Below are 13,470 nucleotides of genomic sequence, written 5' to 3'. Positions count from 1 at the left end.
GCTGGCTTCTTATTGTGCACCGACCTCCAGGGCTGCTGCCATAGTGTGTTGGGGAACTAATAAACCTCCAGCAACTTCTCTTTTTAATGGGCTGTCCGTCCACCCTTTCCGGTCCTTCCTTCCAGGTCTGTTCCCTCTACTGATCGGGATGCTCATCCAGCCCGTGTGGCATCTACACTGTAAACCAGTTAATATTTCCAATAATGAATAGAAACATTCTACTTTGAAATTCTTTATTTTTTGTAAGTATTACCATCAAAAGTATTTATTAATATTCAAAGTTACATTCCTTGACACCTTTCAAGTGCTACTAAAGCACAGAATAATATATTTCTGAATTACAAAAGATAATTTTTATATCAGAGTTCTATAGTTTATTATCAGAAAAATGTCACAATCATAAGAAATTAGATTTTTTTATTTTAATCCTTAAATTACACACAATTTGTAAACACATGATCAGTAAAAAAGATGTATTATTCTGTGTATTTGTTTATGACCAATAAAATAAAAAAAGTAATAATAAGAACTGTGTCTTAATTATTTTTCATTGAATGTTCTACATCATCAGCAATACATACTGAACATTAAAAACTGACGAGGATTCAAAGCTTTAAAATATTGACTAATTTTCAACAGTATTTCAGATGCAACTCATATTATTCGAGAGTATAAAGGTTGGAATATGGCTACACACTGTTACTTGGAATTATTTTTTATTGGTTCCCCTTAAGTGGATGCATTCATACTGCTGCAATGTTTATTTTGAAAACATTAGCACAAAATAGAAAAATGCAAATGCACTACTTTTATGCATCCATTAGCCAACTTCTGAACTGACATAATTAAATTCAGAGCCATTGACATTACTTTTATCATCCTCAAAAATACTGTTTTGCTGAAAGTGGAGAAACATTTTCACAGTCAAGTGAACAAATTATTTCTGTCCCTTAAAAGCACATATACTGGGATGAGGCAAATCATCTTGCTCTGTACTTTATGTTTCTACTTTATATAATGTCTAAATGTTCATGTGAGTTTGACTGCAATACCAGTAACTAAACATAAAGAAAGAGCATGTTGTTAACATGGAAATGAATCCCACCACCATCTTCTCTCCTAGGCAGTATTGGTACACAAAAGAGTGAGTAGATAACTATCATATTTCCAGGTAAAGATGTATTCAGTTTTATAAATTTATTCATCAGGTTCATATCTACAAAAAATAATAATAAATATATAATTAATAAAAGGCTTAAATATCATCTTTGTTGTACTGAAAATGATGATAATGATGAATAAACACACTTTTCCCCCACAATTATATTGCAGTTAAAATATGATGATAAAAGTAACTTTACACAATGACATATTAGTGTTTGCTGAAAAACAAAAGGTACAAACATCATTCACTGTTTTATATGTTAAATGACTGCAGAAATCTGTGTGGTTGCCAGTATAAAACTATAACTGCAACCAAGAGTTTTAACACTTCTGGGTGAATTGCATTTTGTTTCGCTGAATCACCTCAAGTAAACACATGACCACTCTTGATTTGCTGAACTGAACATAAAAAAGGTAAAAAATAGTGATTATATCATAGGTTGATTGACTCTCCTCTGTCTGTGCCAATGTGAAGAGAACTGCAGAACAGAAGAATTAGTCTAGCCCTCTTAACCTGCTCTATCAACAGCCATACCTAAAACCAGCATTACACTACACCCTTTCTAGTTGGAGAGGATTTCAAACCTGAGAACTGCTCTTGCCGATCTCATCATCTGATGATGTCAGAAAGTATGACTAGAGATCACAGGGAATGACAAATTAGATGACTCCATGATGACTTTCCAGCACAGTTTCACAGTTCCAAAACATTGTAAGCTCACCTCTTTTTTCTAACAGTCAACAGCATGCTCCCTGACAGTGCCAGTGCTAAAGCATCACAAGTTGAGCCACAACCTCAGACATTTTTTTTCTTTTTTTCCATTCTATCATGGTATATAAAACTTGATACATCAGACAAACAAGTCTCTCTTCTGTTTGTAATGTTCAAAACACCCAAGTTCCTTATCTCTGCAACATATGTATCATATTTCCAGGTGAGCTCTCATTGGTTGTCAGCTCTAACATACACACAGAACCACACAACTTAAGTTCTTTGATTTAGTAGGGGAGACTCACAGACGGGTTGGTCTGTGTTATTGGGGATCTCAGACTACCAATAATGACGAATTTAGGTGGATCTGCTATGCTTTTGGAATTGCACTGTGCCATTCACACAAGAAATGTGTAGATGGATGAAGGAATAGATTCAAATAAATATCAACAAATCACAAAAGATAAACACCAAAGCCTGTAAAAAAACTAAAGAATCCAAGACATATCCCAAATCCACCATCAATACCTACAGAAAAATTTAAGGTCTTTCAAATGATCTACAGAATCCCCAGACTTGAGTATTGTTGAAAATCTATCATGATAATGAATGTAAAAAAGAAAATATTTCTGAGCTAGGACAGGAATTCCTAAAGCAAGAATTGGAAGACTCCTATCTGGCTGAAGTACCTGGAAGTTGCTATTTCTGATAAAGGACAAAGTTCCACATACTAACTAACAGGATGTCCATACCTTGGCATATTTCAGTATATATAATTTCAGTCAGTTATACTAATAAATAAATAACAATTATGTGTTAAATGTGTAGAAATATGTCAAGTTTAGGAATGTCCCCTCCACAGATTGTGAAAAATTATCTTAACTTTGAGATTTAATAATTAGACTGTTGCACAAATTTGTATTTAAACATTAATGGGACTGAATGATAGACCTGTCTTTAAGTACACTCTCCCAAAAATATTGTGGGCCCATTGTGCATGGCAGCTCGTACAAAGGATCAGCAAGGTCAGGTATGCATATCTGCATATCCTGCACACTCAAAATCACATCATATATTATCTATACAGATACAACAGAATGATGGTGGTAATGATGAGGTTAAGGATCTCAGTGGTCTAAAAGAACAATACCATGGAAGAACCAACAGATCATTAACTACCATGGAAGCACCTAAGTAACTGTTTTCCTCCACATAAAGAGATATGGTTGCATCGAAAGATCACTGAGCAAATGCCTTAGACCACAGTCACAAATGCAACATTACATTTACATTGACCATGATAATGTCTGTTACTGAGCAATCAATGCTACCAATTTAATCTGGACCAATGAAAAACCGTGAAGCAGTAGTTTCAGCAATGAGTCTCACTTCTACTTGTGGTTAATGCACACTGAAATGGAAGATAGAGACAATATGAAAATGTAGAAAGTTTTTTTTCGAACAGCAAAACTGGTGACACTGTGCATTATTTAAGAGAGTCCGGTATATCTACTGTGTTTCTGAGTCAGTTTGACAATGAAAAAATAATCAGATTTGTCTGTCACACTTTCCAGGTGCCTTTATCCATCAGCACATAGCCAACATACACAAACAGGCCATCTCCATGACATACTTAAATAAAGTGAGTACCCTTCGCAGAAATGAGACATGGGTCATTCTGCCATGCCAACTACAATCTACCACTCATCTTTCATGAACCCAGGAAAAGTAATGCTTTGCTGAATGTGCTATAAGACACCACCTGACACCAGGGTGACTCCACTCTGACTATATGCATCGAGCTGTTTGTATAGTCAATTAATTTCCCCTTTACATAGCTTCATTCTAGACCAAGAAATCTTTGCATTGTTCTGGTTTCAGAATCACTTTCAGATGTACTTGGCATGCCACTATAAGCACTACTTCTGAATGCAACTATTTTTCTTGTCAGAGTACGATTTTCACAAAAAAATAAAATTATCCAGGAAATGTTCATTGATTGAAGTTAAAAAAGTAGAGAAAAATCAAAGAATGTGCCTAGTTAAATAGATAAGCAAATTGTACTACCACTGTTTTTGCCTCAAAACATATTGAAGTAATTCCAGAAATGATACAAGTTAAAAGTAAAATATATAAATTGACACTGTTAACTTGAAAAATATCTAACAAACTAAAAAGCATGTCAAGAAATTCTTTGTTAAAAAAAATTATTTAGCCATTTATTTACTGGCATTTGAATGAATATAATAGTTTGATTCAAGTTCTAGAATCTTCAGGATGTTGCACTGGTGGATCATACTAGCCTTAACAAAGAGCCCATTGTATTAATTCCTTCAAGCTCAGCTCAGCCACTACCACTGCAAAATTAAAAGTACTTACTTTAACAATCTCTTTCTTATTTCTTTAATTTGTTCATTTTTTTTGGTCAACATTTCTTTCATATTACGGTACGCAGCTGTTTGCTGAAATTTTTTCTCTAATTCCTAAAAATAGAAAAAAACAACATGAGACTTTTATACAACAAATGTATAAAACAGAAACCATTTGTAGCAATTTGCAGGTATGAATTTTTTTATAATGTGTAACTCAGATCTACATTACTGTTGTCTTCAATTAATTTGCACTCTAATTACATTAAATTGTATTGAAAATTTCAGGTAATGTAATACAGTAAAATTGAAAAACAATATCTTTTCATGAATACCAATTCATGAATATTATAAGTGCCCCCAAATAAAGTACAAAACTTACACCAAATAAAATGTTTTCCTGCAGCCCTTAATTGGGATTATAAGCTCTCAGTAGATCAACACGTTTTCCAACAATATAAACACAATTCACTTTTTTTCCACTCTTGCCAAATTGTGAAAAACATCTAAGCTCTATTAACAAATGTTCTCATGTATCACTGGTTGTACCCTGTGCTCATGCAGCAAACACTAACAAAACACTTAACTCAAGTCATCACAACCTGAACTGAGTTCAATACTCCTTTATCCACGTGTAAACAGTAATCATCAAAACTGTTCACTCATCAATCAGAACTGGACAATCCAAATATGATCAAAAGTATGTCAGTGTATTTGGAACAATGGATCCAAACAATGAAAGGGAGAGAGTGTGTGAAAGACAACTTCAAAATTATCACTAATTATGTAAAAAAGACATACAATGTATCTTGTTAAGTCTGTAAGTAATTTAGCCCCACATACCTTATGAGAAAAGAAAAAGTGCCCACTAGTACAGTTACCTTTTCTGCGATGGTAAGTTGCTCCTGAACCTTCAGCAGATCTTGCTTTGTTGCTGCTAAGTTGTCTTCGAGATTCTTTTGGGTGACGGTAGTATTATCTAAAGTCTTTTTGAAATCACACTTTAGTGTTTCAACAGTATTTTCCAAAGTTGCAATTTCCTTTGATTTCAGAGTATCCTAGAAAAAAAAGAATACCATTTTAACCAGTAAGAATAAACTTGTTACGTACAATTTTGTACTATTCTCTTATTTAAACTAAGACTAATTTAATTACTACAACGTGACATAATGGATTATACTGAAACATACAGTAAAATATCTCGTAAAGAAATCATTGTCTCGTCTTTTACTACAATAGGACAAAAATAATACTGTAAATGGAACAAGCCACTCTGTCATCTTTTCATTTTTCCTTTTACTATTATGCAAAACGCTTAGCGGAGATACACAGGATATCAGATATCTACACACACTCACTGAAATTTTAACTTTTGTTGATGAAAAAGCTGACATCAAATAAACATAAAAAATAGATTATTTTTTAACTGAAGTATTGCCAGTTACAGGTAATTGGCTACTAAATGTAAAAATGATGATAATATTAGTCTTGATTTCAACCATTTCAGTTACAAAAGTGGAAATTTCAAAGGGTGTGTAGACATTTAATGTATATTTTAGTAAAATTGTAATTTTTGTATTTACTATGGCATTCAATTTGTGTTATTCATATGTATTGTTGGTATTTGATTTGAAAAGCCTTTACATCTAATACCCAGGCAGCTCTGTGGTATAAGTTCAAGCATAATCATATTTTATATACTATTAAAAATAGTATTACATTAATCAAGTCATAACAAACTTTAAAAAACATTATGTTATCACGTACCATATGCAATACATACCCATAAGTGATCCAGGAAGCAAAAAAGAAAAGAAACAATAAATAGAATCTGAACTTTTCAAAACTGATTTAGATCACTTTTGTATGTGGTATTAAATTCAATATAGACATATGCAACTTGAATGTGACCTGGGCTTGAATGTTTGAATCAGAAGTGTCTGGAAATTAACACTATTTTACTAGTTGTAATACTGTCTGTGCAACTCCCATCATGCCTCTGTGTTCAAGATACACTACAGTACCAATGCAGCAGAGCAATGGAAAGAAAGCAAGGTGAGAATTTGGGGTCCCTGTTGTCAAACCAATAAAGTGCAATTCCTATTTGTTTTCTGATACAAATGACATGTCTCAAGAAAATATTTTTCTCTAATACAGTCTTGTAAGCAGGCACTGTTTGAAGTAATAGACTGTCACCATTAACTCCAACCACCACAGCAACAACAAAAAAAAATTACACAACTTGCTTTCACCAGTCCTGGCTCTGCTCTCATGTCTAGAAGCATCTACGTATAAGTTTTGATGTGATAACTGCATTCAAAGCAACAGTTTTAATTTTGCACTCTTTTCTATCCCTGTCATCACAGACTGACAGATTTTCAGGTATCCAGATTGAAAATGATGGGAAGAAGCACAGCAATGAGCATGCTTTTGGTATTCATGGTATTCTCTTAGGTTGAATCTGTTTTGTGAATTTGCTTTAATTATTTTTTGTGCTTGTGGAGCATATTTAGGATTAGTACACATGTACCAGATTTTGCTATTACATAAATTAATATGAGCAGTCAAACAAACTAGCCAAAAACTTCAGTTGATTCTTATAGCTGCATTCTTAATAATGCCTTAGAAACCTAGGTGATATTTTCGGCATAATTCTTTTTAATTCTAATGAATTTAAGTAAGTTTATTTTTAAGCAAACATCATGTCCATTCTCAAAATACCATTATTACTCTGTTACTTTCATCCATGCTCTAATCTCAGCCTATTAGCTCTCAAAAGATATTTTGCAGCTACAAATGTAAACCTCTAGAGGTTTATTGTGGCTTTGCTTCTTAGTAAGCAATTAACATCCCCTTTCCCCGTGCTCACATTTTGTTTTTCTAGTCTGTAATCTATTTCCCATAATGGTTTGTGTTACTATATCATTAAAAAGCCTTACAAGTGAAGGAAACTGCTGAGGCAATGGATGAACTAAGCAAAATTAATGCAGCTTAATTTTTACATAATTATTATTATGATTATCTCATTATCTCCAATGCTGTTACTCAGTTCTTTTCAAAAATAACTAAATGTAGACAGAACAACTTCAAATATAAACTCAGAATTATATTAATTAAGGTACAATGCACAGAGTAAACCTTATATTTCTAATTTAATCTGTGACATAAAAAAACGAAGAATGTGTACACGACAACTCTTAATGTTAAATTTATGTTAGTTTTTGCATAATTTAAATAGAATGCAGCTTTCACATAAATATTTGAAGATTCTGCTTTACCTCCATAAGCTAATAAGTTAATGGATTGTTCTTAATGCTCAACCATATCCCTGTGTGACAATAGAATGCTCTCATATTGTAATTAGAAAGCCAGAAAGGCATTAAGGGAATATTTTATATATATATATATATATATATATATATATATATAGAGAGAGAGAGAGAGAGAGAGAGAGAGAGAGAGAGAGAGAGAGAGAGAGAGAGAGAGAGAGAGAGAGAGAGAGAGAGAGCTTTCTGACCATATGCATGTATGTCAAACATAGATCTTAGTGTATGCGATAACATATAGACACATAAGTCTTAAAAAAACATCTGAGACAATAGCTTTTTTTTTCTTTTGATGTCCTTTATTGACTTTCTTCTTTATTTTTTTTGGGTGAACTGTTTGTTTTGAATTTCACTAAAACTTGATATTTGGACTGTGGAGGTTTTTTTTTTTGTACATGGGTCATGCCAACTGATGGAAAGTCTTTCTGGCTGCTAAATTTTTAACTATTTTAAACTGGAAACCCTCAGTTGTAGCTACAGTGTGATATAGTATCAATGAATCAGGTGATTATAGCAACATTTTTAATTAAGCATCTGTTTTGTTCTTTTACCTTTGTAACACACACATTGTCTCCTGTCTATTGAGTCTATACTATGAATTGTATAAATATTGTTAGACTTAGCCTGAAGAAGTAATTTTAACCAAGACAAGACAATCCCCTATTTTCTAGTACCATACAACACTTTTACCTGCAATTACGAAAGACAAATTGCACAAAAACAGCAATCTTTTCAAAAAATGTTGGAAATATATATTCAACCAAAATATTTAAATTTTATGGTAAAGAGAACAGAAAAATCTTAATTTATTTATATGAATTCAATTTGGGCGGCACGGTGGCGCAGTGGGTAGCGCTGCTGCCTCACAGTTAGGAGACCCAGTGGGTAGCGCTGCTGCCTCACAGTTAGGAGACCCAGGTTCACTTCCCAGGTCCTCCCTGCGTTGGGTTTGCATGTTCTCCACGTGTCTGCATGGGTTTCCTCCGGGTACTCCGGTTTCCTCCCACAGTCCAAAGACATGCAGGTTAGGTGCATTGGCGATTCTAAATTGCCCCTAGTGTGTGCTTGGTGTGTGTGTGTGTGTGTGTGCCCTGCAGTGGGTTGGCGCCCTGTCCGGGGTTTGTTTCCTGCCTTGTGCCCTGTGTTGGCTGGGATTGGATCCAGCAGACTCCTGTGACCCTGTAGTTAGGATATAGCGGGTTGGATAATGGATGGATGGATGGATGAATTTAATTTATTTATTTGTACTCTAACTATTTATTGTATGAAATCAGAAATTAACCTCAAGGGTTATCTTTTGTCGAAAGAAGTTGTACTTTTCAAAAATGATTGCTAGAACCATGTTTACATTTTATATTTTTATTTTATTAATTTTCATTGTAATCATTCCATACAAATAGATCAATTTATAACCCAACAAAACTGAAGACAAATCAAACCCCACCCCTGAGAAGGAGAGCTTAGCCGAAGGAGAATTGCTTAGGGCTTTTTAATAAGACAACAATAAACAAAAGAAAGGGAGAAATAAATATATATGTAAATAAGAGATGGAGAAGGGGATTAAATGCGGTAATAGTTATTTCTCTTATTCTAAAATAATATTGATTAAATCCTGCCAGGTTTTGAAAAAATTTTGTACAGATCTTCTAACTGAGAATTAGATTTTTTCCAATTTCAAATAATATAAAACATCGGTTTCCCACTGACTTATCAGAGGACAGTTAGGATTCTTCCAATTTAACATAATAAGTCTGCGTGCCAAAAGTGTAGTGAATGCAATCACCGTTTGCTTGTCCTTCTCCAATTCAAGTCCGTCTGGAAGAACACCGAACACAGCTGTTAATGGGTTAGGAGGGATTGTGATACCAAGGCTGTCTGAAAGGCACTTAAAAATTTTGGTCCAAAATGATGTTAGTTGGGTGCAGGCCCAGAACATGTGACCCAGTGAGGCAGGAGCTTGGTTGCAGCGTTCGCAGGTTGGATCTTGCCCTGGAAACATTTTGGACAGTTTTAAGCGAGACAGATGAGCTCGATATATAATTTTTAGTTGAATAATTCTACGCTTTGCGCATATGGAACTAGAATGAATTCTCTGCTTTGCTACCTTCCACTCCTTTTCTGATATATTGATTAAGAGATCTTCTTCCCAATGTCCTCTTGGATCTTTGAAAGGTAGGGACTCTAATAAGATTTTATATAATGTGGAAATGGTGTTTAATTCCTCGAAATTGAGCAGTATTTTTTCCAGCATTATGGAGGGTGCGAGGTGGGGGAAATCGGGTAATTTCTGTTTAACAAAATTTCTAATTTGAAGATAGTGAAAGAAATGTGTAGCTGATGAAAAAGCCACAGCTGCGAATTCCGAATGCAAAAAACTTGGACACAGACTTGCGGCCCTGGAAGATGGGTATAAAAGAAACAATATAAGAATTGAGGGTATACCTGAGAAACGAGAAAGCTCAAGCCCATTGAAATTTGCAGTAGAATTACTGTCTAAAATAATTGGAGGTGACTTTAAACTCGACATTGAAATAGCAGCGGCTTATCGCACAAACAGGCCTAGCATCTTTAAACCTAGGTCTTTTATTGTCTGCTTCGAGCGACTACGATGTAAGCTTGATGTGATGGCACTTCTCAGACACAAGCAAGAGATTATATTTGAAAATAATCTTATTCGTATTTTCCCCGACTTCTCACCATCAACAGCTGCAAAACGTGCAGCCTACATTGACATTAAAAAGTTGCTACGGAAAGCCGATATCAAATACAGTCTCTTGTATCCCGCCAAACTGAACGTGGAAGTTCAAGATCAATATTATATTTTTTCAAGCAAAGAAGAAGCTGAAAAATAATTAAAGAAGCTGTTTCCGACACTCTTTTGAAAGTTAATAAGGAGCCATATTCTATCAAGGCACAGGAAGGACCTATGATCTGCTCTCTGGATCCATATTTAACTCTTTTAGGGCGGATGTCGACTTTTGTCGACAGGAGGGGTTGAAGGCGAATGTCGACAAAAGTCGACATCCAGGGATAAAGGGCGACAATCAGCTATTAATGGCGACAAATCTCACTGTCACGTCACAGGCATTCCCTCTGTGCTTGGAGGAATGCTAGACTCGTTGACTCGGCAAATAAACATTGCGTGTGCGTGTGTTGCGAAATGTAAACAAAGGCAAGATGGCACCGACATGTGAAAAGGCAGCGAAGCAAGTGCAGAAAAGAAAACACTTGGCAGACGTTGTTTTGCGCATTACCGCGGAGTCGGACTCTTGATTTTTCAGAATCGGACTTTATTGGCAGTGATCAGGAGATCGAGCAAGAGAGTTAGAAGCAGGCATCAGCTGATCAGACACCAGCCGATGCCGCGCAAGCGGATCTGCTGCCAGTTGAGTGCCTTCGCGCAGCCGATGCATCTACGGCAAGGTTCGCATGGGATAAATACACATACATTGATCCGTTGAGAGCCGATATGGCTACCGGAGTTTACAAGACGGCATGGCTTGCTTTTGGACACGACAGATCACCAGCTGCTGTACTTCAGGCTGCTCTCTCCTGATGCTGCTTTTCAGCTACTGTCAGACGAGACAAACAGGTAGGCAGAGATTTTTTTTGAATCGCGGGCTGCGTTTGCATCGCATTCTCGTTATTCAAAGTGGAAACCCACAACGAAAGACGAGATGAAGCGCGCTGTGGCATTACAAATAGAGATGGGACAGAACTGGTGATATAACTTCAGGGAGCATTGGTCCAAACGTGTTTTGTCCCCTGGTGGCTTAAGTACGTGCTGCTGCAAAGTTTTATTCACTTCTGTAATAAACAGAAGCAAATCCCATGGGGTGAGCCAGGCTATAATGCCATACATAAAGTTCATAAAGTTTCAGAAGATGAAAAGAGGTGACAATACGGTTTTCATGCAGGCAGAAAACTTGGTGGCAGTGGCATGGCACGATGGCAAATGGGTGACTTGTCTCTCTACAGTACACACTAACAATATATGTTAGAAAATGCAGCAACAGACAATTGAAAAATAGGCATCAAAACAACACATAGAGAATTCAGGCTCATACAACATGCAAGACAGTAACATTTGTCAAAAGTAAATATTTTTTGTTGATTTGATATGTTAAACAATTGCTTTGTGTTCTTTTTTAAAAAATGTTAGTTTTTGGAAAAATATTCAGCCCTGGGAGAAAAGAAACAAAAAAAAAATTAGCCCTAACAGAGTTAAAGAGACTGGTATTATAATTATACATCCTTTTCTTTATCTGGACATCATATGTTTATGTTTTAATTAGAGTTATAGACGTGAGTGTGAAAGTGTGGAAGTAATTAAAGTAGGATTTTTTTTTTTTTTACTACCTTAAAGTAGACTGTTTAATATAATACCCTTGGTTTATTGCTATCTCTACTATTTATACTACTACTATTATACTATTACAGTAGGAATTACCAGGTTTATCCTAGACTAGTCTTTAAAATCATTCCCAGGGTTGATTCTTTTTTTTTTTTTTTTTTATCTTAATATCTTAAAAGTGCTGAAGATTATTTTAAGCTTAAAGACTGTTAATGATTATATTTTCGGCAGATAGTATTAAGAATTTAGCTGCAATAGATATCTCTGTTTTAATTCTCTAATGCCGCTGCGGGGTGGGGTTTGTTTTGTTTTGGACGTGCTCTGTCTCTTCGTATGTCAGAGGACCAGGACATCGCGAAGTGGGATCAAGCCTCATGTGGGGAGGCAAAATGGGGGGGTGGGGGGCTAAAGGGGGGAGAGAAGGAGAGCAGGCTATATCTAATCTATTTTTGTAATCCTTATAATTATAAATATCAATGCAACAAAAGGCTAAAATTCAATAACTCATGGGGAATCTTGAAACTAAGATTAAAACTGCCTCATTACCAATTAAAACTATAAAATGACATTAAAAACTCAGAACCAATGTCTCCATGATGGGACAGTTAACTTTGTGAGCTGGAATGTTAAAGGCCTGAATCACGAACTAAAGAGAAAGAAAGTATGCTCTCACCTAACAGGCTTAAACGCTAAATAGTATTTTTACAGGAGACCCACTTACTAAGCAAGGATCAGTTCAGACTACAAAAAGACTGGACTTGCCAAATGTTCCATTCTAGCTCTATAAAGAAAACTAGAGGGGTTGGAATTCTCATACACAGAACTGTGATGGTTATGGGCAACTTGTATAACAGTAAAATGATTTTGATAAATGTTTATGCACCCAATGTTGATGATAAGGAATTCATGCAAAATCTATTTGCATCCATCCCCAACGTGAACACTCATAAAATTATAATGGCTGGGGACTTTAATTGTGTTCTAAATCCACTCTTAGATAGGACTCCTGTGACAGGGGTGACGACATCTAATACTGCAAAGACAATTACACAGTTTTTAAATGATCACAACTTATCAGACCCCTGGAGGTTTCTTAACCCAAACTCAAGAACATATTCATTTTACTCACCAGTGCATTATAGCTACTCAAGAATTGATTATTTTTTTATAGATAATAATTTCCTACCTACAATTAAATCATGCAAATACGACACAATTGTTATCTCCGACCATGCCCCTTTAGTCTTGGAGCTAAAATCATTAAGCCCCTCACACTCACCTCGCAGATGGCGCCTTAACCCTCTTCTATTGGCAGACAAGAACTGCATAGAATTTATATTCAAACAAATCAGCTTCTTCCTAGAGACAAACACGCCCACAGAGGTTTCTGCAGGAACACTCTGAGAAACTCTAAAGGCCTTCTTAAGAGGACAGATTATTTCATATCTTTCTCACAGAAATAAATTAGAAACCAAGAAAGTGTCAGAGCTAAGAAGTGAAATTACTAGAATAGATGAAGAACAAGCCAGGCATCCAAATAAAGTT

At 35.3% G+C, this 13,470-nt stretch overlaps 1 protein-coding gene across 2 annotated transcripts in view; it reads right to left on the bottom strand.

The window, feature by feature from the left end:
• Positions 1-216: 216 nt before the first annotated feature.
• Positions 217-13,470, bottom strand: part of lztfl1 (leucine zipper transcription factor-like 1) — an 85,485-nt gene continuing 72,231 nt past the window's right edge. Inside the window, exons 8-10 of one of the 2 annotated variants that reach the window (XM_028804040.2) lie at positions 5,127-5,285; positions 4,256-4,359; positions 217-1,216 (exon numbers count right to left, since the gene is read on the bottom strand). In XM_028804040.2, the coding sequence (XP_028659873.1) occupies positions 1,198-1,216; positions 4,256-4,359; positions 5,127-5,285 (282 nt within the window). In that variant the 3' untranslated portion in view covers positions 217-1,197. Of the gene's footprint in view, positions 1,217-4,255; positions 4,360-5,126; positions 5,304-13,470 lie in introns of both variants that reach the window. The other variant, XM_028804039.2, reaches the window with a different exon arrangement.

This window comes from Erpetoichthys calabaricus, chromosome 6 (genome assembly GCF_900747795.2).
Source record: "Erpetoichthys calabaricus chromosome 6, fErpCal1.3, whole genome shotgun sequence".
Taxonomy (NCBI): Eukaryota; Metazoa; Chordata; class Cladistia; order Polypteriformes; family Polypteridae; genus Erpetoichthys; species Erpetoichthys calabaricus.
Note: the sequence above shows the minus strand (reverse complement) of the source record. Positions and strands in the feature narration are given on the sequence as shown.